At 34.0% G+C, this 27,733-nt stretch overlaps 2 protein-coding genes and 2 pseudogenes across 3 annotated transcripts; all 4 read right to left on the bottom strand.

Moving 5' to 3' along the window:
• Positions 1 to 40: 40 nt before the first annotated feature.
• LOC112492468 (protein IQ-DOMAIN 11-like) lies at positions 41 to 2,548 on the bottom strand (annotated as a pseudogene).
• Positions 2,549 to 4,279: 1,731 nt separating this feature from the next.
• LOC107423913 (12-oxophytodienoate reductase 3) lies at positions 4,280 to 6,979 on the bottom strand. The gene is made up of 5 exons (XM_048478475.2): positions 6,613 to 6,979; positions 6,369 to 6,509; positions 6,002 to 6,132; positions 5,694 to 5,876; positions 4,280 to 5,084 (listed from the first exon to the last, which is right to left on the bottom strand). Exons 1-5 carry the CDS (start codon positions 6,693 to 6,695, stop codon positions 4,444 to 4,446), a joined length of 1,179 nt encoding a protein of 392 aa, XP_048334432.2. The 5' UTR covers positions 6,696 to 6,979; the 3' UTR covers positions 4,280 to 4,443.
• A 1,533-nt stretch (positions 6,980 to 8,512) lies between these two features.
• LOC107424087 (12-oxophytodienoate reductase 3) lies at positions 8,513 to 10,444 on the bottom strand. Of its 2 annotated transcripts, none has more exons than XM_025076266.3 (4): positions 10,217 to 10,444; positions 9,818 to 10,086; positions 9,481 to 9,663; positions 8,513 to 9,381 (listed from the first exon to the last, which is right to left on the bottom strand). In XM_025076266.3, exons 1-4 carry the CDS (start codon positions 10,297 to 10,299, stop codon positions 8,741 to 8,743), a joined length of 1,176 nt encoding a protein of 391 aa, XP_024932034.3. In that variant the 5' UTR covers positions 10,300 to 10,444; the 3' UTR covers positions 8,513 to 8,740. The 2 variants fall into 2 exon arrangements, with proteins under 2 accessions (XP_024932034.3, XP_015889272.3); XM_016033786.4 differs by having other exon boundaries at positions 9,818 to 10,089; positions 10,217 to 10,443.
• Positions 10,445 to 11,598: 1,154 nt separating this feature from the next.
• Positions 11,599 to 27,698, bottom strand: LOC132804541 (12-oxophytodienoate reductase 3-like; annotated as a pseudogene).
• Positions 27,699 to 27,733: the final 35 nt, after the last annotated feature.

Raw genomic sequence — 27,733 nt, 5'->3', positions numbered from 1 at the left:
CTTTTAAAATGCGGCTCCATGGCAATATGTCCAAAAGAGAGTAGTCAGGAAGGAATTAATTGTGTAGTTGTGGAAAATATTTAAATAAATGGATATGAAAGTGTCGAATAAATGGAACCATCTCCCATTTCTCATCTACCCTCATTTCTCATTAACTATCGAATAAAGTGGAAAATATTTGTCCACCGTCGTAAAAGAACCACCACAATTCCATCCAACAACTTCAATCGTGTATGTTTCCACCAAGAACATGCTAAATCTAGCTTTATTAATAATAACTGTTGACAAAGTAAGATAACAAATGACATTAATAAGTGAAAACATTGAATTTGTAGTTGCTAGAAAAATTACCATAGGTTTCATCGGTAATTACCGAAACCTTTATGGTAATCACATTTTACCAATTTTTTGGCCCCCACAAGTCACCTAATGTGTGTTAAATGCAACAACATGCAAAATATACATTCTTCAATGATCCTAAGGAGAAAAAACCCCAAAAGTTCTGAAAAAGTTCTCAAATTGGTATAAAAATTTGATTATTGTAGGGTCTTCGGTAATTATCGATGAAACCTACGATAATCAATTTGTCCTTGCTTGAAAAATTACCATAGGTTTCATCGGTAATTACCGAAACCCCTATAGTAATCATATTTTACCAATTTTTTGGACCTCACAAGACTCCTAATGTGTGTTAAATGTAACAACATGCAAAATATACATTCTTCAATGATCCTAAAAAGAAAAAATCCTAAAAGTTCTGAAAAAGTTCTCAAGTTAGCATAAAAATTTGATTACCGTAGGGCCTTCGGTAATTACTGATGAAACCTATGGTAATCAATTTGTAGTTGCTGGAAAAATTACCGTAGGTTTCATCGGTAATTACCGAAACCCCTATGGTTATCACATTTTACCAATTTTTTGGCTCTCACAAGTCTCCTAATGTGTGTTAAATGTAACAACATGCAAAATATATATTTTTCAATGATCCTAAGGAGAAAAAATCCCAAAAATTCTGAAAAAGTTCTCAAATTGGCACAAAAATTTGATTACCGTAGGGCCTTCGGTAATTACTGATGAAACCTATGGTAATCAATTTGTAGTTGCTGGAAAAATTACCATAGGTCTCATCGGTAATTACCGAAAGCCCTATGGTTATCACATTTTACCAATTTTTTGGCCCTCACAAGTCCCCTAATATGTGTTAAATGCAACAACATATAAAATATACATTTTTCAATGATCCTAAGGAGAAAAAACCCCAAAAGTTCATAAAAAGTTCTCAAATTGTCCAAAAAAATTTATTACCGTCGGACCTTCAGTAACTACCGATGCAACCAACGGTAATCCATTTGTCCATGTTTGAAAAATTACCGTAAATTGCATCGGTAATTACCGAAATCCCTGTGGTAATCACATTTTACCGATTTAATTACCGTAGGGTTTTCGGTAATTACTGATACAATCTACTGTAATGTTATGTGATTTTCTTGGAACAAATATTGGAGAATCCATTATGTGATCATGGTTTTGATAGTGGCTATGAATCTTTCTTAGCCTAAGCTATTTTCCTCCAAATCTTCAAGTTCTTTGCTTTTATTGAGTTGGGTATCTACCCATTGCTCCAACCAATACCTCCATCTTCCATTTACTTTGGTTCTTTCTGTTTCTGCTGATTTCTTGAAAAAAAAAAAAAAAAATCCATGAAGCTATTTTTATAGAGGAAATTATGTAAAGACTATAGAAGAACTCGAACTTACCCGGTGGCTATACCAGTATTCTTTGATCCTTTCTCTCTTGATCAAAGCCTCTTTCTTGCTTAGAAATGAAGCATCTGCTTCTTCCTTCGATAGAAGGCTGTCATCCCATCTTCTTTGACTGTTCGTGTCCACCTAGAAAATTTTGATCAAATTTGGCAACTTCAATTAATGTGTCTACGTCTCTAATAAAAACAATTGTTTACACTAACAAGGGACCAAGTGTTGTATTGGCCAACCTACCCTTAATGTCTGGTCTCTCAAATTTTGCAAGTGTACTGTTTTCGTCACAGTGATAAGTACCATCATTGGTTTGGAATCTGTTTGCACAGACCTGGGACTGAATATTTATTATGGACTGCAGGCATATGAGGGTAGTAATTGCTTGTCGTCTCACGGCTCGGCCACGAATAATAGCTTGAAGCCTCACTATTCCCTTCAATGCCCTCAAAGCCTTTTTAGCCTACAGTACACATTCACATCATATATATATATATATATATATTTATTTTATCAAAAGCTTGTATTGAATAAGGAATTTTGAAGTAAAAATGAGAGAGATAATAATCTTTCTGTGATTAATAATTAACTTATTAACCTGTAATTCTTTACTTCTTATTTGTAAGCATCATGATATTGTGTTAATAATTAAGCATGGTCACAGACCTGGGACTGAATATTTATTATGGACTGCAGGCATTTGAGGGTAGTAATTGCTTGTCGTCTCACGGCTCGGCCACGAATAATAGCTTGAAGCCTCACTATTCCCTTCAATGCCCTCATCAAAGCCTTTTTAGCCTACAGCACACATTCACATTATATATATATATATATATATATATATATTTGTTTATTTTATCAAAAGCTTGTATTGAATAAGGAATTTTGAAGTAAAAATGAGAGAGATAATAATCTGTCTGTGATTAATAATTAACTTATTAATCTATAATTCTTTACTTCTTATTTGTAAGCATCATGATATTGTGTTAATAATTAAGCATGATCATGCTAACACTCATTGCATTATGCCAAACAAGATTGACTCTTTAGATTTTCCAAAATCATTCATGCAATCCCAGTTGAAATAAGTTCATCACTAATTGATAAAAAAAAGCAAATAATAATAATAAATAAATAAAGAGGAACAGCTTGAACAAACTTACCAGGTAACCCCTGAAGGCAGTTTGGATTTTGATAGCAGCAGATTCTTGGATTTGCTTATCATATTGGCATGTTAAAGGAGCAACCTTGGTCGGAGTTGTTTCGGTGTCTAATTCTTGTTTTGTGTGTTCCTTAGCGTTATGGGTGGAGTGAGGAGTGGCTATGAGTCAGACAACCTTAGCAGCAGCAACGTGTGCTGCTGCCACAGCAGCCTCAGCAGCAGCAGCAGTGGCAATGGCGACATTCGAAGCATGGTTGCTCTGTTCTTCCCCTGCCTCACTTGCTGTCTTCTCTTTCAATGGTGATGGTAGCAGTCAGAGAAGCTAATCTTTTTATCTTAATCCTGCCGAATACCCATTTCCTTCTCTTCTCCTTATGAGAAACCAGTTGTATAATTCATAAAACAAAAAAAATAATAATAAAAAATATAGTTTCAATTTATGAACAATGGAACCTAAAGATGATAGTGAGGAAAATAGTACAACTAGTGGAATGCTTACCTTTTCTTGTCTTGATTGTGCATCCCAAATGAAGAACCTCTTTATCAAAATATTAAAATAATTATCTCGGATGCTGAGATGAGATGAAGTTTTATTTTTTTTGTTTTTTCTTTGTATTTTTGTTTAAAAGTGTTGAGATGAAGCTTCCTTTGTTTTTTCCATGATAAATTTTATTTTTTTGTATTTTTGGGTATTCTTGTAAAAACGATTACCTATGTACTTTGTTTCTTTTTTTTTTTTTTTGTTTTTTCCCTAAAAAATGGATTTTTGTTCTTTTTTTGTTTAAACAAACATAAAAGGACTTAAATTTTTTTTTTTTTCAAAATCAACTTGGAGTGGAATGGATGGATATCCAAGTTATTTTTTATTATTTTAAGATTAAAATGGACATTGAAGAATAGAAAAAAATGATAGCAAATGAAAAGACAGATATCATTAAACTCATCCGAAAAGGATATTTGGCCAAATTTTCCTCTTTTTTTTAAATGGTGAGTTGGATTTTAATTGGGGAGACAAGAACGGTGACACCAAAAAAAACATGCCAACCCATTATCGCTAAGACCGAATCTAACTTTTTCATTATTTTATTTAGTTATTTATTACTATTATTATTTGCTTAAAGTGCATATGTAAGTCGATATATTATTCAAGTGTTTGACTAGTTGACTCTACAACGCTCGCCTGACTATTGTGACGGCTGAGACAAACATATGTACATATAAAAATCTTTTCTTAGTTAAGCAGTATATAATATACGGTATAAAATGAATACAATCACATCATTCAACTGTGTAGTATAGAAATTCTTTCCAAAGAAAAGAAAAAGAGAGTGAAGAAAAGAAAAACTGTGGAGCGTGGAAATGATTGACGTACAATAACAAATTAAATAACTTTTTTTTCACTTCCATAACAAAGATAACATATATATTTTACTGAACCAATTTGTAAGCATCTCACATTTTTCTTGACATTTGAACCAAAGAAGAAATAATTTCATAACTAATCCCAATCAGAGACACACGTGAAGGCTATTCCTCTTTCTCATCACTCGCTTGGTTAAGAAAAGGGTAGTCGGTGTAGCCAACAACAGGATCTTTGGTGTAGAACGTCTGTCTGTTATACTTGTTCAATGGAGCATTGAGTTTAAATCGCAACACCAAATCTGGGTTTGAGATGAACAGACGACCATAAGATATCAAATCCGCTTCATCGTCTGCTAATGATTTTAGTCCAAGCTCCCGAGTATACCCACCACTAGCCATGAATGTTCCATCATATGCATTCCTCAAAGTCTTTATAAACTTTGCTTCTTCCTCTTCATTGCCATTTTCTTTGGTACCCGCAGCTGTGAACCTTGGCTGTGTCACATGCAGATAAGCGAGCTTTGAGCCAAACTTCTGTTGGAGCTTGTTAAGCCTCTCAATCACTGCCAAACCCAGGCCCAGTGGATCTGAGTCAGTAGCATCATTGTGATCAATTGCTGGTGAAATTCTGACACTAACTCTTTCAGGACCGATTGCAGAGACTACGGCTTCCACCACTTGGATCAAGAATCTACACCGGTTCTCAATTGATCCTCCATACTCATCTACCCGATCATTGATTCCGTCTTTCAAGAACTGGTCGATGAGGTAGCCATGTGCGGCATGGATTTCAACTCCATCAAAACCTACACATTATATCATCATCATTCATCCACTATACCTTTATCATTTCTGTTCCAAAGAAATAAACGGACGAATTGGGGTACAAGAACTAGTATTAAAAAAATATAAAACTGCTGCCATATTAATCACAGGCCATAAAGTGTCACAAGTTGACCGGGCCTCAGAAAAGGAAAAAAATTTATTTTCAATTTATCACAAACTGTCACATCTGTATCTGTTGTGAGTTTTTCACATGCAACTCGTGGTGAAAATAAAACAATGTGTTTTCTCCCACATGGGGCACAACTTTGACTGCATGTATCTAGGAGCCTGACCACAACAACTTTGACTACATATATAATAGGAGCCGACCACATGCTTACGGCTATTGTCTTGTGGATTTGACCAAAAAAGAATAAAAAGCAATGGGGGCTAATGAAAGGTAATATAATATTATATTTGACTGATTCATCATACATCTATATATTTTTTTACCAAGGGCAATCGATATTTTATGATTTTGAGTACAAACACACACACATAGAAAATTATAAATATGTATATGTTAATTTACTAGAGCTGAATTTGAAGAATTTTTTTAAAAAAAATAGTTGATGGGAGTAATGAATTACCAGCTTGGATGGAATTTATGGCAGCCTTGCGATAATGATCAACTACTTGTGGTATTTCATTAGTTTGCAGTGCTCGAGGCTTTGAGAATTTAGCAATGGATCCATCTGGTAGGAAGGCATCCCACTTGTCCGAAAGGGGTTTGTTTGTGGACGATATAGGAGAATCCCCATTCGGTTGGAAAACTGTCCACCGATAGTCAAATTAAAAAATGATAACAACTTTGAAATTTCAAAGAAAGCCAAAGTTGAAAAAAAAAAAAAAAAAAAAAGAATGTAAAACTAACTAGTATATCTGGCAAATTAGGTACCATTATGAGATGCACGGCCAACGTGCCAAAGCTGACAAAAAAAGATGCTGCCTTTGGCATGAACAGCATCTACCACCTTCTTCCATGCCTCTACCTGTTCATCCGTGTAGATCCCAGGAACGTTTGGAAACCTGCTTCAATCAATTAGAGATTTGCACTTCATATTATTTTCCATTAATTATATATATATATATATATATATATATATAATATAATCACCTTCATCATAAGGAAATTAAATATTAATATTGCTTTGTTTGATTGATAGCCCACTAAAACCAATCAATTGGAAAAAATGGATTAATGATCAGCTAAAGCATATTAATTAAAAAAAAGAAAAAAAAAAAGAGTTAATTTGTGAAAATACCCGGCAGCGGTGTTTGAAGGAGAAGTGCCTTCGGTGATTAGAAATCCGCCATGGGTAGCCCTCTGGGAGTAGTACAAAGCATGAGCATCAAAAGGAATCTCATTCACTGCTCTGCATCTTGTCATTGGAGCAAGCACCACCCTGATGAGATCCCAAATTAACTTATTAAGTACTCCGCTCTCACATCGGGAGAGGAAAAAAACATTAAAAAAAAAAAAAATTGAGATGAGAGTGAGTGACTAGCCTGTGGGAGAGATTAAATTTGCCCATCTGGTAAGGAGTAAACAGAGTAGGGGTCCCTGCTTGTACGAGTGCTTCCGGCGCCATTGATATCAGTTTTTGTGATCTTAGAATGTTTGTAACGAGAAAAAAATGTTAAAATATTATTGTATATAGGGTTATAAGATTTGAAAATAAAAACGAATCGATGAAGGACAATGGGGAAATGGGAGGACCAATAAATAAGCAAAAGGCAGAGATCAGCAGAGGGAATGAGGAATACGAACGGGTCGGGGTGGGGGGTGGTGTTGGTGTCTATTTAACGTAATGAATTTGGTCTTAGAAAATTTACAAAAATGGAATTGTGACTTTTTCTCTTCTTCTATGACTTTTTTTTGGTCATCCAATACGTTTTCTGACCGCCAAGTTGCAAACCTCCTTCTTTCTTATTTAATTGAGATCTTCTGACGTAAGCTCTGATGTTGAACAACTGCTGTGGTCCAGAAGTTTCCCAACGGAGGACAAAGAGGGGATGGCGTGGTGATCACTCGGTGACGTCCTCGCTGATGGTCGGCAGATGGAGCCCATTCCAAAATGTTTTCCGGGTGGGTTTCACATTTCAATTTAACACCCCCCCCCCCCCCCCCCCCCAAAACAAAAAAAAAAAAAGTAAATTTTTTCTCTTTTTTGTTTTTCTTTTGATTGGGTTGCTTTTTGGGCTAAGACTTTTGATTGGATCATTCATTATTTGCCACGTCCAGAAATTTAAATTTTTTATTTTTATTTGTTTTTTTAGGCTTGGTAGCAGCCCAATTTTTTTTTAAAAAAAAGAGAAAAAATGATTTTTTTTAATCAAATAGAAAATGAGTTTCAGAAATTAATTATGATGAACATGTTCATGTAACTAGAAACTAGTGTATAATGTGTTTGAATTTTTAGATCAAACTTATTTATAATAAATAAATAAGAAAATCAATTTCCTTTTGATGTACTAATGTATGCATGCATGTATTAATGTAAGGAAAAATATTTTTCACAACCATTGAATGATTTGTTCTCTTTAACATGATTTAAAGGCTAATAATAAAGTATCTAATGTTAAAAACATTAGTATAAAAACATTAATACATATATGCATAAAATAATTTTTTAAAATTTTTTAATGAAGACAAAGCAGGTAACTTCAATGCTAGAGCATTCCTATTTATATTTATGAGAGCACAAATTGTCATAGGAAAAGGCGATTTTGAGTACTTTATAAATTAGATGAATTATTCAAAAAAAAATCTTTTAATGAAAATTTACCCAAAAAAAAGTCTTTTAATGAAAAATTAGCATTATTAAGAGAAGCTTAAAAAGATATTCCTCTTACTTCAACATAATACGCTAAAAAATATCCATATCAGTTTTTTTTTTTCTGTTTTTGGCGTGGTATAAACAATTTTTTTAGTTTCTTTTTTGGGATGAATTTTTTTATTTGGTTTTTTCAGTTTGATTTTTTTAAAAAGATGTTTAAATAAAGTAAATGACATAAATATTTTTTAGAAAGAAACTAGATATATTGATAAACGGATCAAATAAAGAAATTGATTTTTTTTTTTTCACAAAAGTAAAGAAATTGATGTGCTAATAAATAACCAACCAAATTTAGAATTTAAATATATTAAATTTTAAAAATGATATAAATGAAAAATCAGGATGAAATGCTGCAACATTATTGGTTGACTTTGACGTGTGGTAGGGCGGTCCCACCCATGAATTTCTCTTTTTTATGGGTCTGTTTGGGCTGTTAAATTATTCATGTGTCTGACTAATTGACTTTATGACCATGCTAATCAAACCATTATGTCAGGTGAGGGGAAACCCAACCGGCGAGGAGACAAAATATATACATAAAACATGGACATAAAAAACAAAAACAAAAATGGACAAAAAACAGACTATGTATAACGAATACATTCACATAATATAATTGTGATAAGGAAATAAATTGGCGTAATAACAAATTACATAAAACCTTTTAAAAACAAAACATAATATATATATATATATATATGTATATATTTTTCTGAGTCAGTTTATTAACCTCTATCACATTACACTTTTTACCACAGCATCATAACTAATGCCAAATGAGAGATATACGTGAAACGCTACTCTTCTATCCCATCAGTTGCTTGGTTAAGAAAAGGGTAGTCTGTGTAGCCAACAACAGGATCTTTGGTGTAGAAAGTCTGTCTATCATACTTATTCAATGAAGCATTCTGCTTAAATCGCAAAACCAAGTCTGGGTTTGAGATAAACAGACGACCATAAGAAATCAAATCCGCCTCACCGTTTGCTATTGATTTCTGTCCAGTTTCCCCAGTAAACCCACCACTAGCAATTAATGTTCCATCATATGCGTTCTTCAAAGTCTTGATCAACTTAGCTTCTTCCTCTTCATTGACATTTTGTTTGGCACCTTCAGCTGTTAACCTTGGCCGTGTCACATGGAGATAAGCCAGCTTTGAGCCAAACTTGAGTTGGAGCTTGTTAAGCCTCTCAATCACTGCCAAGCCCAAGCCCAGTGGATCTGAGTCAGTAGCATCGTTGATATCATGTACTGGTGAGATTCTGACACTCACTCTTTCAGCACCGATTGCAGAAACTACGGCTTCCAGCACTTGGATTAAGAATCTGCACCGGTTCTCAAGTGATCCTCCATACTCATCTACCCGATCATTGACTCCGTCTTTCAAGAACTGGTCGATGAGGTAGCCATGTGCCCCATGGATTTCAACTCCATCAAAACCTACGCATCATTATCATCATCATCAATTTTATATACTATATTATGAAGTGTTGAACCTGAGGAAATCAAGAAATACATTGTAGGATGTAAAGTAATTACCAGCTCGGATGGAATTCAAGGCAGCCTGACGATAATGTTGAACCACTTGTGGTATTTCATAGGTTTGGAGAGCACGGGGCTTTGAGAATTTGTCAATGGATCCATCAGGTAACCAAGCACCAACCTCATCGGAAAGAGGCTTATTCGTGGAGGATATAGGTGAACGGCCATTGGGTTGGTAAACTGTTCATTAATTACAAAATTCAAAGATGATAACATCTTAATTTCAATCTTCAAATATCTACATATATATAAGGCCAAACAAAAATATGTGAAACTAACCAAAACTATACTAAGCCACCTAAAAAATAGGTAGAGCCTTTCAGAAATTACGTACCATGGTGAGATGCACGGCCAACGTGCCAAAGCTGACAAAAGAAGATGCTGCCTTTGGCGTGAACGGCATCTACAACCTTCTTCCATGCCTCCACCTGTTCTTCCGTGTATATCCCTGGAACACGTGGATACCCGGAAGCAGTGTTTGATGGAGAAGTGCCTTCGCTGATTAGTAATCCACCTGGGGTAGCCCTCTGGGAGTAGTACAATGCGTGAGCTTCAAAAGGAATCTCATTCACCGCTCTGGATCTCGTCATCGGAGCAAGCACCACCCTGATGAAGAACCCAAATTAACCACGTTTATAATTAACTCCCACATTGGAAAAATAACAAATTAAAAAAACAAAACAAAAAGGGGGTGATTTGAATGCAAATAAAGTGAAAGTGATTAATGATTAACCTGTGGGAGAGATTAAATTTTCCCATCTTGTAAGGAGTAAACAGGTTTGGTCTCCCTGCTTGTACTAGATCTTCCGGCGCCATTGATATCAGTTTTCTGAACTGAGAATGTAATGGGAAAATCAATGTATAAATATAATAGGTTTAAGAAGTGAAAAAACAGACAAAAGAAATTGATGAAGGGGAAAATGAGAAGACGGGAGGAGACCAATAAATAGGCAGGGAGAGAATGGGTAAAAACGTAAAAATATGAATATATATATAGGCAGGGAGGGAATGGGTAAAAACGTAAAAATATGAATATATATATATATATATATATGGTGGCTTATTAATCAACGCAATGAATTTGGTCTCGAAAATGAGCAACATGGGATTTTGACTCTCAACCTCCTCCTCCTTCAGAGCTTTTTTTACGTATGCTCTGACGATTGAATTATAACCACTGGAATAGTCCAGAAATTTCCTTGCTGAGAGATGGTGAGTTGCTGACGTCGTTGCTGGTGGTTATAAGATGGAGCCCACACCCAAAATATTTTTCCAACGTGGACATTGTCATCATTTTAAATTTCTCTTTTTCTTTTCTTTTTGTATGGATTATCGTTCATCATTGGCTACGTTGCGTGCTCTCTTTCTTCTGTGAGAAAATCAATCCTGTTGTTAGCCGATCAAGAAAGAGTTCTGTTTCTAGTTGTAAATCTTTTTGCGAGTTCAGAAATTAACAAATTACTATAGATTTTTCCTTTTTATAAATTTTTTCTATAGTTTAACTGTTTTTGAATATCAAATTATTATATTATATTTTAACAGCCCAAAAGAAAATTTGAAAAAAGAAAGGGAGAAAATGAGTTTCATAATTAAGCATGCACGTTACAAGTTATAACCTTATTTATATTCATTGGCTACAAGTTACAAATAGTGAACGATATTCTTTTGTGTTTCAGTAGGCCAGACACATAGATAACCAAACCGTGAAGATCGAAGGGAAAAAATCAGACAAAAACAAAAATATGATTTTGATTTCTTGTTATATGTCTGCTAGTGCAAACTAGCTTAAAAATTGCCGACATTCCTCCGTTTCAAGATCAAATAATCATTTTTGACCATTAAAAAAAAAAAAAGTCAAATAATCTTTCTATTATTTGAAAAATATAGGAATGCTAGAATTAACAGATTAGAGGAAGGGGATTGGACATTTATTAGTTGCCGCCAGCAAAATTTATAACTTGTATTGGAAACCAAATAGCAACTATTTTATTTTATTTTGTTGTACAACACACTATATAATGAATACAATCACACTGTATGATTTAGAACTAAGGAAAATAATTACGTACAACAATAAATTAATTAAACAACTCTTTTTCCTATCAAAACGTATGTTTTTAGTTTTGTATTCCAATTTATTATAGTCTCTAACTAGAAAGAATGTATCAGCGGCATAAATGCTATTCCTCTAATTCTCATCACTTGCCTGGGGTGAGAAAAGGGAAATCTGTGTAAATCCGCCTCGCCTTCTTCTACAGATTTAATTCCAAGCTCCCGAGTAAATCCGCCACTAGCAATGAACGTTCCCTTGTACGCATTTCTCAATGTCCTCATAAACTTTGCTTCTTCCTCTTCGTTGCCAACAGAAAATATGAATCTTGGCTGCGTCACATGGAGATTGGCAAGTTTTGAGCCAAGCTTTAGTTGGAGCTTGTTAAGCCTCTCAATCACTGCCAAACCCAGGCCCAGTGGATCAGAGTCAGTAGCATCGTTGTATTCAGTTGCTGGTGAAATTCTGACACTAACTCTTTCAGCACCAATGACCGCAACTACGGCTTCGACCACTTTCATTAACAGTCTGCAACGGTTTTCGAGTGATCCTCCATATTCATCTACTCGGTCATTAACACCGTCTTTTAAGAATTGGTAGATGAGGAAACCATGGGCCCCATGGATTTCAACTCCATCAAAACCTGCACGGATGGCATTTATGGCAGATTGACAAAAGTGTTCCACAACTTGTGGAATTTCATAGGTTTCCATTGTAACGTTTGGAAGGAATTTGAATGATTTGGGTTAATGGGGTTAGTGGAGAGTTAATGGGCTTTAAGTGGTTTTTAAGTTTTGGAAAAAGTGAAAAAGAAAACAAAGGGTTTTTAATTTTTTTAATTAATTTTGGAAAAACCTCTCACGCTCCTTCATATTTTCTGAGGGTAAAAAAAAAAAAAAGAAATGGGTGTTTTTCTTACATATGGTTTTTTTTGGGTGCATATTTTACAAAAATTGAAGAGTGGAAAAGATCTGGTATACTAAAAGATTCGAAGAGAAAGCTTCGAAGGTGCTAAATCCGAGAATTTTTCGATTCCGTTGTATCTTGGGAGACAACCGTCGGGAAAACATCTGCACCGATGGGACGGAAATTGTCTTAAGGACACTGTGGTACCACACAGATTTCGGATCAATTTATTCTTCATACACAGATCAAAGCTAAAGGACTTTCAGGTTGTATTTGTATTTATTTTATTAATTTTTCTTGCTTTATTTGTGTTTTATTCCACACATATATTCATATATTATGCATATTCTAATATTTTTGTACTACATTCTTAAGACAATTTCCCGTTTAATATATATGATTATATATGTGGAATTGTGAATAATTGAATATTTTTGTTTTGATGATGCTTGTTTATGGAAATATATATATATATATATATATATACATGTTTTTATTCTTTTTGCCTTCAAACCCGTATACTTTTTTTAGCACCCGTAGGATGTTATATCTATATAATTGTTTCATATTCTGATTTTTAATTCTTAAACCTTTATACCGTAGATTTCTTCTGAGTCTTGTCTGCCTTCTGGATTTGTTATAACTCTCTTTTGTTTTTTCTTGCTTGACAATTGTTCTATCCATAACTATCTTTGACCCTAGGCTGAACAATAAGACCGTGGGACTGAACAGTAAGACCCGTTGAGTGAAGGGCATGAGACGAGCGGCATGAGAGGTCTAGTTTTAAGAGAAAAGACGTGGTAGAATAAGAAGCTAGTTAAGAAAAGATAAAAGAAAAGACGTGGTAGATTTTGAAGGTTAGATTAAGGTAAAGAATAGATTTATTTTATAAAGATTTAAATTTAAAAATTTGAAAATGGATAGATTATTTAGGTCTAATTCTTCTTCGAGTTCTAGATTAAGTACTAGCTCTAGGTTGTCTTCACTTAGTGGTAACGATATATTAGAAGTAGATAATGAAGAACATAATTATCCTTCTTGTAGTCATTATAAGTCTAGTAATTCTATTAGTAATAACATATCTTTAGGTTCATCTAGTAATCAAACCTTTAGATCTACATCAAAATTAACTAATCAAGATGAAAGCTGCCAACAAATCAACATTAATCAATTTAAGCCACATTGGAAACAATTAAATCAAGAAATGATGTCTGATAAAAATCAAGATAAATTAATCAAATATAGACAATCACACACTAGAGAAGAAAAAGAGAAAATTTGGGAAAAATGGTAACAAACAATGATAGAATTAAAATTTGATATTAATTTCTTCGATTTTCTTGAAAAATTTTATTATCCTTTAAACAATTTAAAAACTTTAACAAAAGAAAAATGGAAAAAATCAGATAAATCAACAGTAGTGTCAAGTCACCCTCCTGTAGATCAAATAATCATTCCCCATTTAAATAATTAAGTCATAGCTACACCTTTTAAAACAATTAATCAAGAAAGTCAAGACATAATCAATGAGTCTAGGAAAATCATTGAACAAAATAATTACACAAATCAAAGTTTAATCACGATAGGAAAACAACTAGATAAAATAGAAACCAAAATTGATAATTCCCCTAAAGAAGAAATCAAACCACAACCACTAATCAAATTTCCGGATATTACAAAAGTACCAACCCTTCCAAATAAAACTAATCAACTAAGTCAACTCTTAAAAGAATTACAATTAAAAACTTCCAATTCTAATCAAGACGTCTCTTCTTCAAACATTTTTACTATTAAAAATCACCATTCATCTGATACAGAGTCAAATCAATCCACTTTAGATAATCAAATCACTAGGTTACAAACCAATCAACCTAAACCAAAATTCACCACTCTTAGTAAACCTCTACCACCAGAGTTTCAAGAGTCAAACCCTAAAAATCAATTCTCTGTTAGTTCTGATAAACTATACGAATGGAATATCGATGGTTTAAAAGAACAAGAAATATTAAACAAATTGCACCATATGTCCATGGTTGCAAATAGTTATTTCACTAATCAAAACATTAATCAATCCGAAATAGTTGAATTACTAGTAACAGGTTTTACTGGTACTTTACACTATTGGTGGGAAAAACATTTAACAGATCAATCTAAATCAGAAATTATTCATGCTGTTAAAAGAGATGAGGAAGGACTCCCCATCTTTGATGAATCAATAGGTCAAGGTGTCCCTGACGGAGTCAACACCTTATTAGCCACCATAATCAAACATTTCATAGGAACCCCTACAGCCGTAACAGAAAGAATTCATAATCAATTAACCAATTTACATTGTCCAACTCTTAGTGATTTCGAATGGTATGTGCAAACATTTACCACAGGAATCATGATGAGGGATGATAGTAATCAACCCTTTTGGAAAGAAAAATTCATCAATGGCTTACCTCAGTTGTTTGCCAGAAAGATCAGAAATGTCTTAAGTAATGATAGTGGTCACATAGACTACGATTCATTAACTTATGGAGACATAGTTTCAATAATAAAAAAAGAAGGATTAAAAATGTGTACTAACATGAAATTAGCTAATCAATTTAACAAAGATAAACAAAAAACCAAATACGAATTAGGGAACTTTTGCCAACAGTATGGCATATCTACCCTAACACCTTCTAGGAGAAACAAAATCAAAGAAAAATTAGAAAAACCCCATCGGTACACTCCTAGAAATAATAATCAATATTATTCTAAACCCAATAGGATTACTAAACCTAATCCTGAAAAATTTCACAAATCAAAAAAAGATTCAACAGATAAATCAAAAATTCAATGCTACAAATGTAACAAGTTCGGTCACTTTGCTACTGATTGCAAAGTTAAACAAACCATTAATCAATTAAAAATATCAGAAAATCAAAAACAAAATTTAATCAATGTGTTAGGATTGCACAACACAGATAGTGAACATAGTGAAAACAACATTTACACTGAATCAAGTTCTGATGAATCGAGTCATCACCCTAAATCATCTAGTGACACAGATAACCCCAAAATCACTCTAGGATGTCTAGATGCCTGTTGTCTAGATACTTGTTGTAATCAATCACTTAGTGTCTTAACCACTTCTACAGATGATGAAGATGTCATCTTAGAAATAATCAACAAATTAGAAGACCCTGAGGAACGAATCAACTACATAAGAAAATATAAATCAATCATAATTAATAAACATAAAGAACCCATTCCTTTAGATAAAATTAATCAAAAAATAGGTTTGACAGAAGCCCTACAAACCTTTAGTAAATCAAAATTCAAACAAATCACCATACAGGATCTACATTTAGAAATCAAATCAGTTAAGACTGAAGTAGATCAATTAAAATTGGAAAATCATTTAATCAAACAAAGATTACAATTCATTCAAGATAATCCTCCTAATCAACCTGATGAACAGGAAGAAGGATCTTCCCGTGGTAACTGTATAGCTTCAATTCAAAAAATCAAACTTAGAAAATGGCATATCAAAATCACCATAATCATTAAAGATTTTCAATTAACAACAATTGCACTTTTAGATTCAGGTGCAGATTTAAATTGTATTCATGAAAGTCTTATCCCTAATCAATATTATACTAAAACCAAAGAAAGATTAAGTTCTGCCAATGGCAGTAAAATGGATCTAAAATATGAAGTTAATCAAGTCCAAATCAGTCATAATCAAATTTGTTATACAACCTCTTTTGTCTTAATCAAAAATATGACAGACCAAGTCATATTAGGAATCCCTTTTCTTTCTTTGCTATATCCATTTCTTGTCAATCATGATGGAATCACCAGTCACCCTTTAGGTGAAAAAATCAAATTCGATTTCCCACTTCAATCAAACAATATTCAATCTCTTCAAGATCAATCTATTTCCAAACAGATTAATCAAATTCAAATCAATCATTCTCCTTTGTATTCCTTTTCTGTTCCTTTGTTTCAATCTTTCAATCAATCTTGCATATGCATCTTACAGATATTTAAAAATTTATTTTGCAAAATATATATATATCTTTTTGCAACTTTTTCAAATATCTGCATATTTTCAAAATATCATTTTTCTAATCATTTCATTTACAGCATGTCTCGCCCCAGCGGCTACATGATAATCAACTGCAATTCAGTTCCTATTTGGAGTGGAGAACATTCTGAAAAGAATTTCCCAACCCAATTTGAACTAGATACTCCCCAAAGAGCCTTAATCAATTCCATCTGGAATAAAACCCATTTTGAATCACCAGAAGAAAAATCAGATTTTATTCAAACCCTAAATAACCTTTGTTTTTATTTACAATCAATCAAACAAAAGCCGGATAGTAAATACTATTCCCATTATATCCTATTCACAGGCCCAAACCCTGGCCTTTATAAAACATGGTCCCAAATAGCCCATGAAATAGCTGGCCAAATCAATACCCAATACCGAGGCTATTACAGTCTCCATGAAGCCCTTGAAATCACCCATAGAGAATTAGGTCCAAAAGCCTTTATTCACCCTTGGGTCAGAATGGATCCAGAGTTTTCCAAAACTCTCCGTTCCGTCCAACAAATCATTTCTAATCAAGCTTCTAGTTCCCAATCAGCCCAGAAAATGCAACATAATCATTCTAGACCAATCACTGGCTTTGTCCATCCCCAATACCCTATTAATCAATTTCTTCAAAATCAAGACCCACTTGATATCCTTAATATAGAACACCCTTTAGAATTCCGAGTTCATGAACTCAAACACAAAAATCAATGCCTTGAACACCAAGTTCAAACCCTCCTTCACAATAATGCCATTCACCAGCTTCATATCAATCACCTTCAATCAGATCTTGACCATTGGACCAAGAATCCAAATCACCATTTTAATCAAGCTTCAACCAGCCAATCTATCCTTTTTAATCAACCTTCAAATTATCCCTTAATCAAAAATTCCACTTTACCATGGAATCCTGTCCGTATCTTTTTTTATCCTAATCAATGGTTACAACAAGCTGGCTTACCCAGCGATATTATTTCTCGTATTTGGAAAATCAAAAGAAAACAATTTTATGATCAATTTAATTTTCTTCAAAAAATGTTAAAATCATTTATCCAATCACCCAATACCTGTCCTAATGGTATATATGTATATTCGGAAGCTGCTTTGCATCCTTCCAATGTCAAATGTACCACATGTGATCCAGAAAATATCCCCCTTAATCATGTTGGTTGTCCACACCAAATCAGTTATTGTGTTTACCGTGTTGGTCTCTATGCTCCAACCTTCCACAATTTTATTTACCAAAATCAAACAATCACTTGGGCCACCCTATTTGACTGGGGATTAGTTGGTACCATTGTATTCACCCATACAGATCAAGCCCAAAACTGTACCGAACTAATCAAAATGGCTATCCACTGCCTCTTTTTGCCTCACCAATCAGCACCATTAAAACAACAAGGCTATATTGTTGTTCATATCACATCCACTCCACCCGAATGGATCCATGGATGGGAACCAGCACGCCACCTAATCACTTTTGAAAAATCAAAATATGCTACTAATCATTTCCGCCAAGACGAACAGGTACGAAGATGTTCCAGGCCAATCACTCAACAGCTACGCCATTGGAGAGCTGCTGTATATGGAGACAATTTTAATCTCCAACACATTAATCAAAAATATTTTTTAGCAAAAGAAAATCAATATACAAAATTATATTTACACCAAGGATTCCGTTATGTATGGAATGATGTTTTTACATCTTTTTATTACAAGACAATAAGAAGATGTAGATATTGATCCAGATGAAGACGATACCTACCAGTATGGAGACGAAGAAGACCACAACATCAACAATATGTTGGAGGCCTGAAGTCAAAAAATCAACAAAAGGAATCTCTGACAGCACAGAATTGCTTTTCAGAAATTCAAAATCAAGACAAATCAGATAAAATCACGAGACTTTACTGTTCAATCACTATTCATGAACAGTAAAAGGAACCGAAAACATATCACTGTTCAATCAACTATTCACCGACAGAGCACTGTTCAATCAACTATTCACAAGACCTCCTTTGCCTATTTAAAGGAGCTTCATTTTCATTTGTAAAGCAAGTTAATTTTTTGGAAAAGCTTGGAATAACGAAGTATTGAATTAGAGAGAGTTTAGAGAGTTTCTGGCAAAGTTTCTCCTCTTTTCTTAATCTTCTTCTTTCTTCTCCAAGTGTAATCAATTTATTTAATTATTTATTCTGAGTGTGAGTGCTTGTAACACTTTGGTTCTTCGAATCAAGTAAGCATTCATTCATATCTTACATTTCTGCATTGTATTTTACTTTAATATATTATTAATATATATTTTACTTTAATATATTATTAATATATATTGCTTGGCTGGTTATACCACCTTCAATATTATTTTAATTATTTTATTTTATTTACTTATTTTCGTTTCATTATCCTTGGCTGGCTTTGCCGCCTCTATCTTCATATCTTTTGTCTTGTCATTTTCATTTCCTTCCGCATCCATATTCATACTCTGTCTCTTCTATCTTCTGTTCTTCATAACTTGGTGCTAACCCCCCCTTTTGGTTATATAGATATATATATATATATATTTGTTTGGTCCCATGGGTTTGAGAATTCTTGGGTAATTCTTTATTATTTTTTAAACTATTTTTTTTTAAATCGAATTATCCATGAATTTTTAAATTTTTTTGATATTTTTCTGGTATTTTTTGGGTACTGGAACAGTACAAAAAGTAAGAAAAATGGTGAACTGGGTCAAAAAACCCGTTTACCAGTGAAACGGGCTGAAAAAATCCGGTTGGAGGTTGAAGACGGGTCAGAAAACGAGCTACTGGGTCGGAAAAATGGGTTTGGATAGGTTTCTGGGTCAGTGGGCCTGAATTTTAAATTATAATGGATCTGGCCCAGCTATACAGCCCAGCCCGCGGTTAGAACAGATTACTGTTCAGCCATGGCCCAAGCCCAAACAAAACACGGTCCAAGAGAATTCAGCCCGTTTTGCTCGCCACGTGTCTCATCCAAAGACAGCCACGTGTCATAGGCAAGTGAGGCCACATGTCTATCTGATTCAGGTGACACGTGTCAGACTCAGATGCCGCCGTGTGTCACAAAAAAGAAAGAGCCACATGTCGACCTGTTACAGGTGATACGTGGCAAACAGATATAACGACACGTGGCAGTGAACAGTAAATATACGGATGAACAATCTCATGAATAGTAACCATGAACAGTACATTTGTGGTGTATACGGAAATCACATTTTTTGTGTATTTTCCTTTTGGAAATTGGTTATAATTAGTTTGTTAAAGATTGAATATAACAGCTAATTGAATTTCTGGGTTACTTTCAGATTCAGAAATGGCTAGTAGAAATGTGCCTGCTGCACAAGTGCCTTCACGGACTCCTGTTTTTCAGGTGCTTCCTCCGGCAGGTCATGCAGAGAGACCGGAGAAGTTTGATGGAGCAAACTTTAAGAGGTGGCAGCAGAAAATGCTGTTCTACTTGACTACGCTGGGCCTTGCGAGGTTCTTGACTAAGGACGCACCACCAAGCAATGACAAGAATGATAAGGAGACTCTAATGGCGGTTGATGCGTGGAACAATTCCGATTATTTATGTCAGAATTACGTCCTGAATGGCTTATCCGATGCGTTGTACGGAGTGTACTACGGCACGAATTCAGCAAAAGAGCTGTGGAAAACTTTGGACCGAACGTACAAGACTGAGAATGCAGGGTCTGGAAAGTTTGTGGTAGGCCGATTTTTGGACTACATGATGGTAGATACCAAGCCATTGATGAGTCAAGTACATGAGCTGCAAGTGCTCATCCAAGAACTTCTTGCAGAAGGGATGTTCATTAATGAAGCCTTTCAAATTGCTGCAATGATTGAGAAGTTACCTCCTAGTTGGGGAGATTTCAGGAACTATCTCAAGCACAAGAGAAAGGAAATGGATATGGAGGCTCTTATCAGAAAGCTTCAAATTGAAGATGACAATAGGAGGTCTGACAGAAGAGCCATGAAGGCTGGGATGAAGGCTAATATCGTGGAGCATGGAACTAGCTCCAAGAACAAGAAGAAACCTAGAAAAAATTCCAAGGTGGGGCCTAAAGGAAACATCTCCACGAAGGCTAAGTTCCAAGGGAAATGTTTCAATTGTGAAGATGGGTCACAGAGCGGCAGATTGTAGACTGCCGAAGAAAAAGAGGAACATGGAGGCAACGATGATGGAGCACATCACAAGAGAGGTTGATGAGATTGACCTAAGCGCTGTGGTCTCTGAGGTGAACTTAGTGGGTTCTAACCTAAGAGAATGGTGGATAAATACAGGTGCAACCCGCCACGTGTGTGCAGATAGAAGCATGTTCACCTCCTTCGAACCAAAGGTAAATGGGGAGAAGCTGTTCATGGGTAACTCTGCCACATCCGAAATCCAAAGGGAGGGCAAGATTGTACTGAAGATGACATCTGGAAAAGATTTGACTCTTAATAATGTATTGTATGTTCCAGATATTCACAAGAATTTGGTATCTGGATCATTACTAAGCAAACATGGTTTTCGCTTAGTGTTTGAGTCAGACAAAGTAATCTTGTCCAAATGTGGAATGTTTTTGGGAAAGGGCTATGTAGTCAATGGAATGTTCAAATTAAATGTAATGACTGTAAAGCCAAAGGACATGAATAATAAAGCTAGTACTTCTTCTGTTTACTTGCTTGAGTCTTCCATTTTATGGCATGGTAGACTAGGTCATGTTAATTTTAATTCTCTGTGGAGATTAATTAACTTGAATCATATTCCCACTTTTGATATCGATAACAAACATAAGTGTGAAACTTGTGTAGAAGTAAAATTAACGAGATTATCATATCAAACAATTGAAAGAAATAATGACCATTTGGATTTAATACATAGTGATGTATGTGATTTAAAGTTTGCACCGACTAGAGGTGGTAATAAGTATTTTATCACCTTTATAGATGATAGCACGAAATATTGCTATGTGTACTTGCTTAAGTGCAAGGATGATGCTACAGAGAAATTTATTATCTATAAAACGGAAGTTGAGAATCAACTCACTTGTAAAATTAAAGTGATCAGAAATGATTGTGATGGAGAGTATGTAACTCCATTTGGAGAGTATTGTGCTCAACATGGCATAATACATGAAGTTACTCCACCATATTCGCCGCAATCGAATGGTATGGCTGAACAGAAAAATAGAACTTTGAAAGAAATGATAAATGCAATGCTGTTAAGTTCTGGAGTACCTCAGAACTTGTGGGGGGAAGCCGTTTTGTCAGCAAACGACCTTTTAAATAAGATGCCCCGTAAAGATCAGGTGAAAACACCGTATGAACTTTGGAAAGGAAGACAACCTACCTATAAATATTTACAAGTGTGGGGGTGTCTTGCCAAAGTTGTGGTACCTACTCCTAAAAAGGTAAAGATAGGTCCCAAGACAGTAGATTGCATCTTCATAGGATATGCACAAAATAGTAGTGCATATCGGTTTCTCATGTATAAGTCAAAGATTCCTGATATACACAAGAATACAATAATGGAATCGAGAAATGCATCATTTTTCGAACATATTTTTCCGTATAAAATTGAAGCAGGACCGAGTACGTCTAAACGAACTTATGATGCTATCAGTGATGATGATCATGATAGTGATCAAGATCAGGAGACTGAAGTTGAGACTAAGGTTGAATTAAAACGAAGCAAAAGAGTAAGAACAGAAAAATCCTACGGTCCGAATTTTCTTACTTATATGCTAGAAAGTGAACCTCAAAGCTTCCAAGAAGCTGTTAGTTCTCCTGAAGAAAATTTATGGAAAGAAGCCATAAAAAGTGAAATTGATTCCATCTTGCAAAATCATACTTGGGAACTAGTAGATCTTCCTCCAGGTTGTAAACCGTTACAAATGGATATTTAAGAGGAAGATGAAAGCAGATAGAACAATAGATAAGTACAAGGCAAGACTTGTAATTAAAGGATACAAGTAACAAGAAGACCTTGATTATTTTGATATTTATTCTCCAGTGACGAGAATAAATTCCATAAGGATGGTATTGGTGATTGCTGCATTGCGAAATCTTAAAGTACATCAAATGGATGTGAAAACAGCCTTTCTTAATGGAGATCTCGATGAAGAGATCTATATGGAGCAACCCAAGGGTTTCTCCGCTCTAGGACAAGAAAAGAAAGTCTGTAGATTGGTAAAGTCTTTATATGGACTCAAACAAGCCCCAAAGCAATGGCATCAAAAATTTGATAGTGCCATGCTTAGTGATGGATTTAAGATAAATGAGTGTGATAAGTGTATCTATGTAAAAGATACAGAGAATGGATATGTCATTCTTTGTCTGTATGTAGATGACATACTCATAGTAGGTAGTGATGACAATATGGTCCAAACTACAAAAGCGATATTGAAATCCAAATTTGATATGAAAGATATGGGGCTTGCAGATGTGATTTTAGGGATGAAAATCACGAGGACTTCGAATGGTATCATTCTTAGTCAAACACATTATGTAGATAAAATACTGGCTAATTTTAGTAAAGATAATACTAGTATAGCCAGAACACCCATAGATGTGAGTTTACACTTATCTAAGAATAAAGGAGAGAGCATATCTCAAGTAGAATATGCAAGGGTGATTGGAAGTCTAATGTACTTAATGAATTGTACAAGACCAGACTTAGCCTACGCTATAAGTAAACTAAGTAGATACATGAGTAATCCAAATAATGATCATCGAAAAGGAATCGTTAGAGTATTAAGATACCTACGATATACTCGTGAATACGGACTGCACTATACGAGATATCCTGCTGTATTAGAAGGATACAGTGATGCCAACTGGATATCAGATATAAAGGATTCAAAATCCACTAGTGGCAATGTATTTACATTAGCGGGTGCAGCTGTAACGTGGAAGTGCTCAAAACAAACAGTGATAGATCGATCCACGATGGAATCAGAGTTCATCGCATTAGATAAATGTGGAGAAGAGGCAGAATGGCTACGCCAATTCTTAGAGGACATTCCAAGGTGGCTTAAACCTGTGCCAGATAGTCAATCTGCGATTGGCAGGGCACAGAATATTATGTATAATGGAAAGTCTAGACATATTCGTCGTAGACACAATTCTATTAGACAGTTAATCTCAACTGGAGTTATCTCGATGGACTATGTAAAGTCAAAGGATAACATTGCGGATCCGCTAGCTAAAGGGTTAAATAGAGAACTAGTTGAGAAGTCTTCGAGGGGAATGGGATTGAAGCCAGTGAGTAAAGTCGATACGATGGAAACCCAACCTAGTTGACTGGAGATCCCAAGATCTAGGTTCAATGGGACAACGCAATTGTAAAGACTGGTATGAATCACTATGGGGGTTAATCCTCTGCCCATTCCTATAATGAAACAGTGATAGATAGAGGTTAAGCATGAAGTATGCTTTTAATGATTCCTAAAAGTGTGTGTTTAGTAATCTATGCATAGTTATGCTGATTACATTGGAAATAGGAATCACCTATGTGAGAGAGAAGAGTGGCCGCTTCAAAGGAGAATTGTTAAGGGCGCAATTCTTTAGAAACTCTCACAGAACCAGGCAGGTGGTCAAGGCCAAAATGAACATAACAGTGAGAACTGAAGTGTACCAGGAAGGAATCTGTGTGAACTATGTTGTCATTTACACAAACGATGAAATGGTTCAAAGATATCGCATCTACCATTGGTCAGTAAAGAAGATATAGTTTCACAAGGGAAGGTTTAAAGAGTAACATCTACCTATCCTATGCAGGTTCCAACTGCAGAGCTTTACCACCAGAGTCTTGCATAGTCCTTAGAAGTCAAATCATTCATGTGGGGGATTGTAACATTTGGAAGGAATTTGAATGATTTGGGTTAGTGGGGTTAGTGGGGAGTTAATGGGCTTTAAGTGGTTTTTACGTTTTGGAAAAAGTGAAAAAGAAAAAGAAAACAAAGGGTTTTTAATTTTTTTAATTAATTTTGGAAAAACCTGTCACGCTCCCTCATGTTTTTTGAGGAAAAAAAATAAGAAATAGGTGTTTTTCTTACATATGGTTTTTTTCCCGGGCATATTTGACAAAAACTGAAGAGTCGAAAAGATCTAATACACTAAAAGGTTCGAAAAGAAAGCTTTGGAGGTGCTAAATCCGAGAGTTTTTCGATTTCGTTGTATCCTGGGAGACAACCGTCGAGAAAACATCTACACCAGTGGGATGGAAATTGTCTTAAGGACACTGTGATACCACACAGGCCTCGGATCAATTTATTCTTCATACACAGATCAAAGCTAAAGGACTTTCAGGTTGTATTTGTATTTATTTTGTTAATTTTTCTTACTTTATTTGTGTTTTATTTCACACATATATTCATATATTATGCATATTCTAATATTTTTGTACTACATCCAAAGCCCGAGGCTTTGAGTGGTATGCATCATGGGTTCCATCAGGTAGAAGGATATAGGCAAACCCCCATCGGGTTGATAAACTGAGGGCATTAATCAAATTCAAAATCATGTTCAGTGTCCTTGCTATAACAATCTTCAACAACATGTCAGATTAAGAAAATATTTATATAAGTTGATATGTAGTACCTTGATGAGATGCACAGCCTACATGCCCAAGTTGACAAAAGAAGACACTGCCTTTTGCATGAACGGCATCCACAACTTTCTTCCATGCCACCACCTGTGCTTCAGTGTAAATCCCTGGAACATTTGGACACCTGCTTCAACGACCATATTTATTAATATATGTATCATGCTTAATCATTACTCTTGTATATAATATCATGTATGACTACTACTCAATTGAAGAAACTTGGGTAATTTAATTTTGAAATTAATTAGTTACCCATTTGCTGTTTCAGAGATATTAGTTGCTTCACTGATGAGAAATCCACCGTGAGTTGCTCTCTGGTAATAGTACAAGGCGTGCGCCTCCACAGGATTCCCATTCACTGCTCTGCATCTCGTCAATGGAGCAAGTACCACCCTGCCACCAAATCAACCCCGAGTTTTTATATCCCACATCCACATTTTATATATTCGAAACTTCAAACAAATTTAACTAATAATGAATGAGTATTTTACGTACATTTGAACCATAAAAGAGGTAATGCAAACAAATCAATTAACAGATATGTATATATCTATACTATAAGTCTATACTATAAAGGAGAAGAGAAGTGGTTTTTGGTCCTTTTTTATTGTTCATTTTGGTTCAAAAACGGCACTCTTCCCATGCGTTTTGCCAACCTGTTTTTGGTCCTTTTTTACTGTTCATTTTTTCCTCATATTGTTATTTATTTTAGTTACCTTTTTTTTTTTTTTTTTTGGGAGGGGGAATAACTTGTATGGCCTTAGCTTGATTTCAATGTTTACTTTTACTATTAAATTTGTTTAATTCAAGTCAATAACGCCTATGTCATTTATTGTATTTACAATATTAAACATAATTACAAGTAAGATGATAGTATTGTCTATTTCAAATTTTGTCAAAATAAAAAGGAAGTGTGTAATTTTCACTTTATGATATATGGAAAGGAATTTGAACTTTAATAACTTAGCAAGTTTTTGAGTTGCACTCAATTCAACACTAATTCATCAAAAGATGTTTAAATCATTATTTTAATATAATAGTGGTGCTAAAATGATAAAAAGCAGATAGTTATAGTAAAATACAGTGGATATGCACATAATATGATAATAGTCATACATAAGAGTTAGACATTATTTCAACATTAATACAAAATCAGGTTCAAATATCCATTTTATGGTTTGGGTGAAAAGAGTAATATATAATAGGAGTGTTATTAGTAATGCAAAAAAATAGAAATAAATAAAAAGAGTAAAAACAAAGGGAGTACTGTCAGTAAGAGTTGGATAATAAAGCCATAGATTTATATTTCCATATTTTATTATTATATCTCATTTTATTCTAAATAAATTTTAAGGATTTTTATTAAAAAAAATCAATAATAAAATTATTGTTTTTTAAACATTAATTCTTAATTCAGTAAAGTATTACCTCAAATAACACTTATAACCATACAAATTAGAAAATATCACTGAAGTATTACGTTTTGACTACATTTTGGATTTTATATTTACCATATTTGAGTATTGAAGTGTAACAATGCTATCTATGAGGACAATCAAATAGCTCTCCTCACACATTGTTTTTTCAAGATCAAATTCCCCAACTCCAATAAGAAATTAAAAAAATCAAAATTTTTATTTAGTAAGTTACTTGAAAATAAAAAAAAGTATAATATAACGAATAAAATATAAAAGGAAGAGAAATCAATGGTTTAGTTAAGTTAATAGAAATATAACAATATTAATATTTTTATCTTTTTTACTATATGATGAAAACATAATTCATAATATATGCAAACATCTCTCTTACAGTATGATGAGAGTAGCGAGAAAAAGTTTGCTCAGCATAAAGACAAACAAAGAATGCTTAATTGGCTATCATGAAATATTCTTTACGTCAATATTGGAATGATAGACAATTGTAACTTTTTGTATACTATTACAAAATACTTTATTTTTAATATTCTACAATAATAGCACTAACATTAATATTTTGTAAAATGCAAGATGTAATAGAAAATAGTTTAAATATTACATATTTGTCTATTAAATCTTGCAATTATCTTATAAAAGTATTAATTGTGCTAAAATATCCTCATTTATAATGCAAATACTTTGTGTTTTTACTGTTCATTTAATTTTTTGCTTAGTAAAAGAATGTTCTATTTTCTACAAAAATAAATCACTCTTTATGAAATGCTTTATATGATTATTTTATTGAAACAAATTTTTTCCTTTCTATTAATATAAAATTAAAAAAAATAATTAGTAAATAGACGATTTCAAATTATTGTATCATAACAATCATAAAATTATTTTAATTAGAAATATTTTATATAAACTATTAGATATCCAAATTTTATATTAAACCACGTGCATCGCATGTGGCCAGACCTAGTGTATATATATATATACGTATATTTATAGCTGGGGAACTAACCTGTGAGAGAGATCGAATTTTCCCATCTTGTAAAGAGAAAACAGAGCAGGGCTCCCTGCATGTACTTTAGTTTCCGCCATTAAATTGTTGTTGTTAGACTTTGAGAAGGAAATAATAAGAGAATTATGTTTCAATTTTTTATTTTTTATTTTTTATTTTTTTCCGTGTAGATGTGC

Source organism: Ziziphus jujuba, chromosome 7 (assembly GCF_031755915.1).
Source record: "Ziziphus jujuba cultivar Dongzao chromosome 7, ASM3175591v1".
Taxonomy (NCBI): Eukaryota; Viridiplantae; Streptophyta; class Magnoliopsida; order Rosales; family Rhamnaceae; genus Ziziphus; species Ziziphus jujuba.
Note: the sequence above shows the minus strand (reverse complement) of the source record. Positions and strands in the feature narration are given on the sequence as shown.

What these genes read in the sequence shown, in the direction of transcription:
- LOC107424087 (XM_016033786.4), bottom strand. Translation starts at nt 10,299, where the DNA reads ATGGCGCCGGAAGATCTAGTACAAGCAGGGAGACCAAACCTGTTTACT. An exon ending in AAATTTAATCTCTCCCACAG is followed by an intron (nt 10,090 to 10,216) that starts GTTAATCATTAA and finishes GTTCTTCATCAG; the next exon opens with GGTGGTGCTTGCTCCGATGA. An exon ending in TGGCCGTGCATCTCACCATG is followed by an intron (nt 9,664 to 9,817) that starts GTACGTAATTTC and finishes ATTAATGAACAG; the next exon opens with TTTACCAACCCAATGGCCGT.
- LOC107423913 (XM_048478475.2), bottom strand. Translation starts at nt 6,695, where the DNA reads ATGGCGCCGGAAGCACTCGTACAAGCAGGGACCCCTACTCTGTTTACT. An exon ending in AAATTTAATCTCTCCCACAG is followed by an intron (nt 6,510 to 6,612) that starts GCTAGTCACTCA and finishes GGATCTCATCAG; the next exon opens with GGTGGTGCTTGCTCCAATGA. An exon ending in CATAAATTCCATCCAAGCTG is followed by an intron (nt 5,085 to 5,693) that starts GTAATTCATTAC and finishes TATAATGTGTAG; the next exon opens with GTTTTGATGGAGTTGAAATC.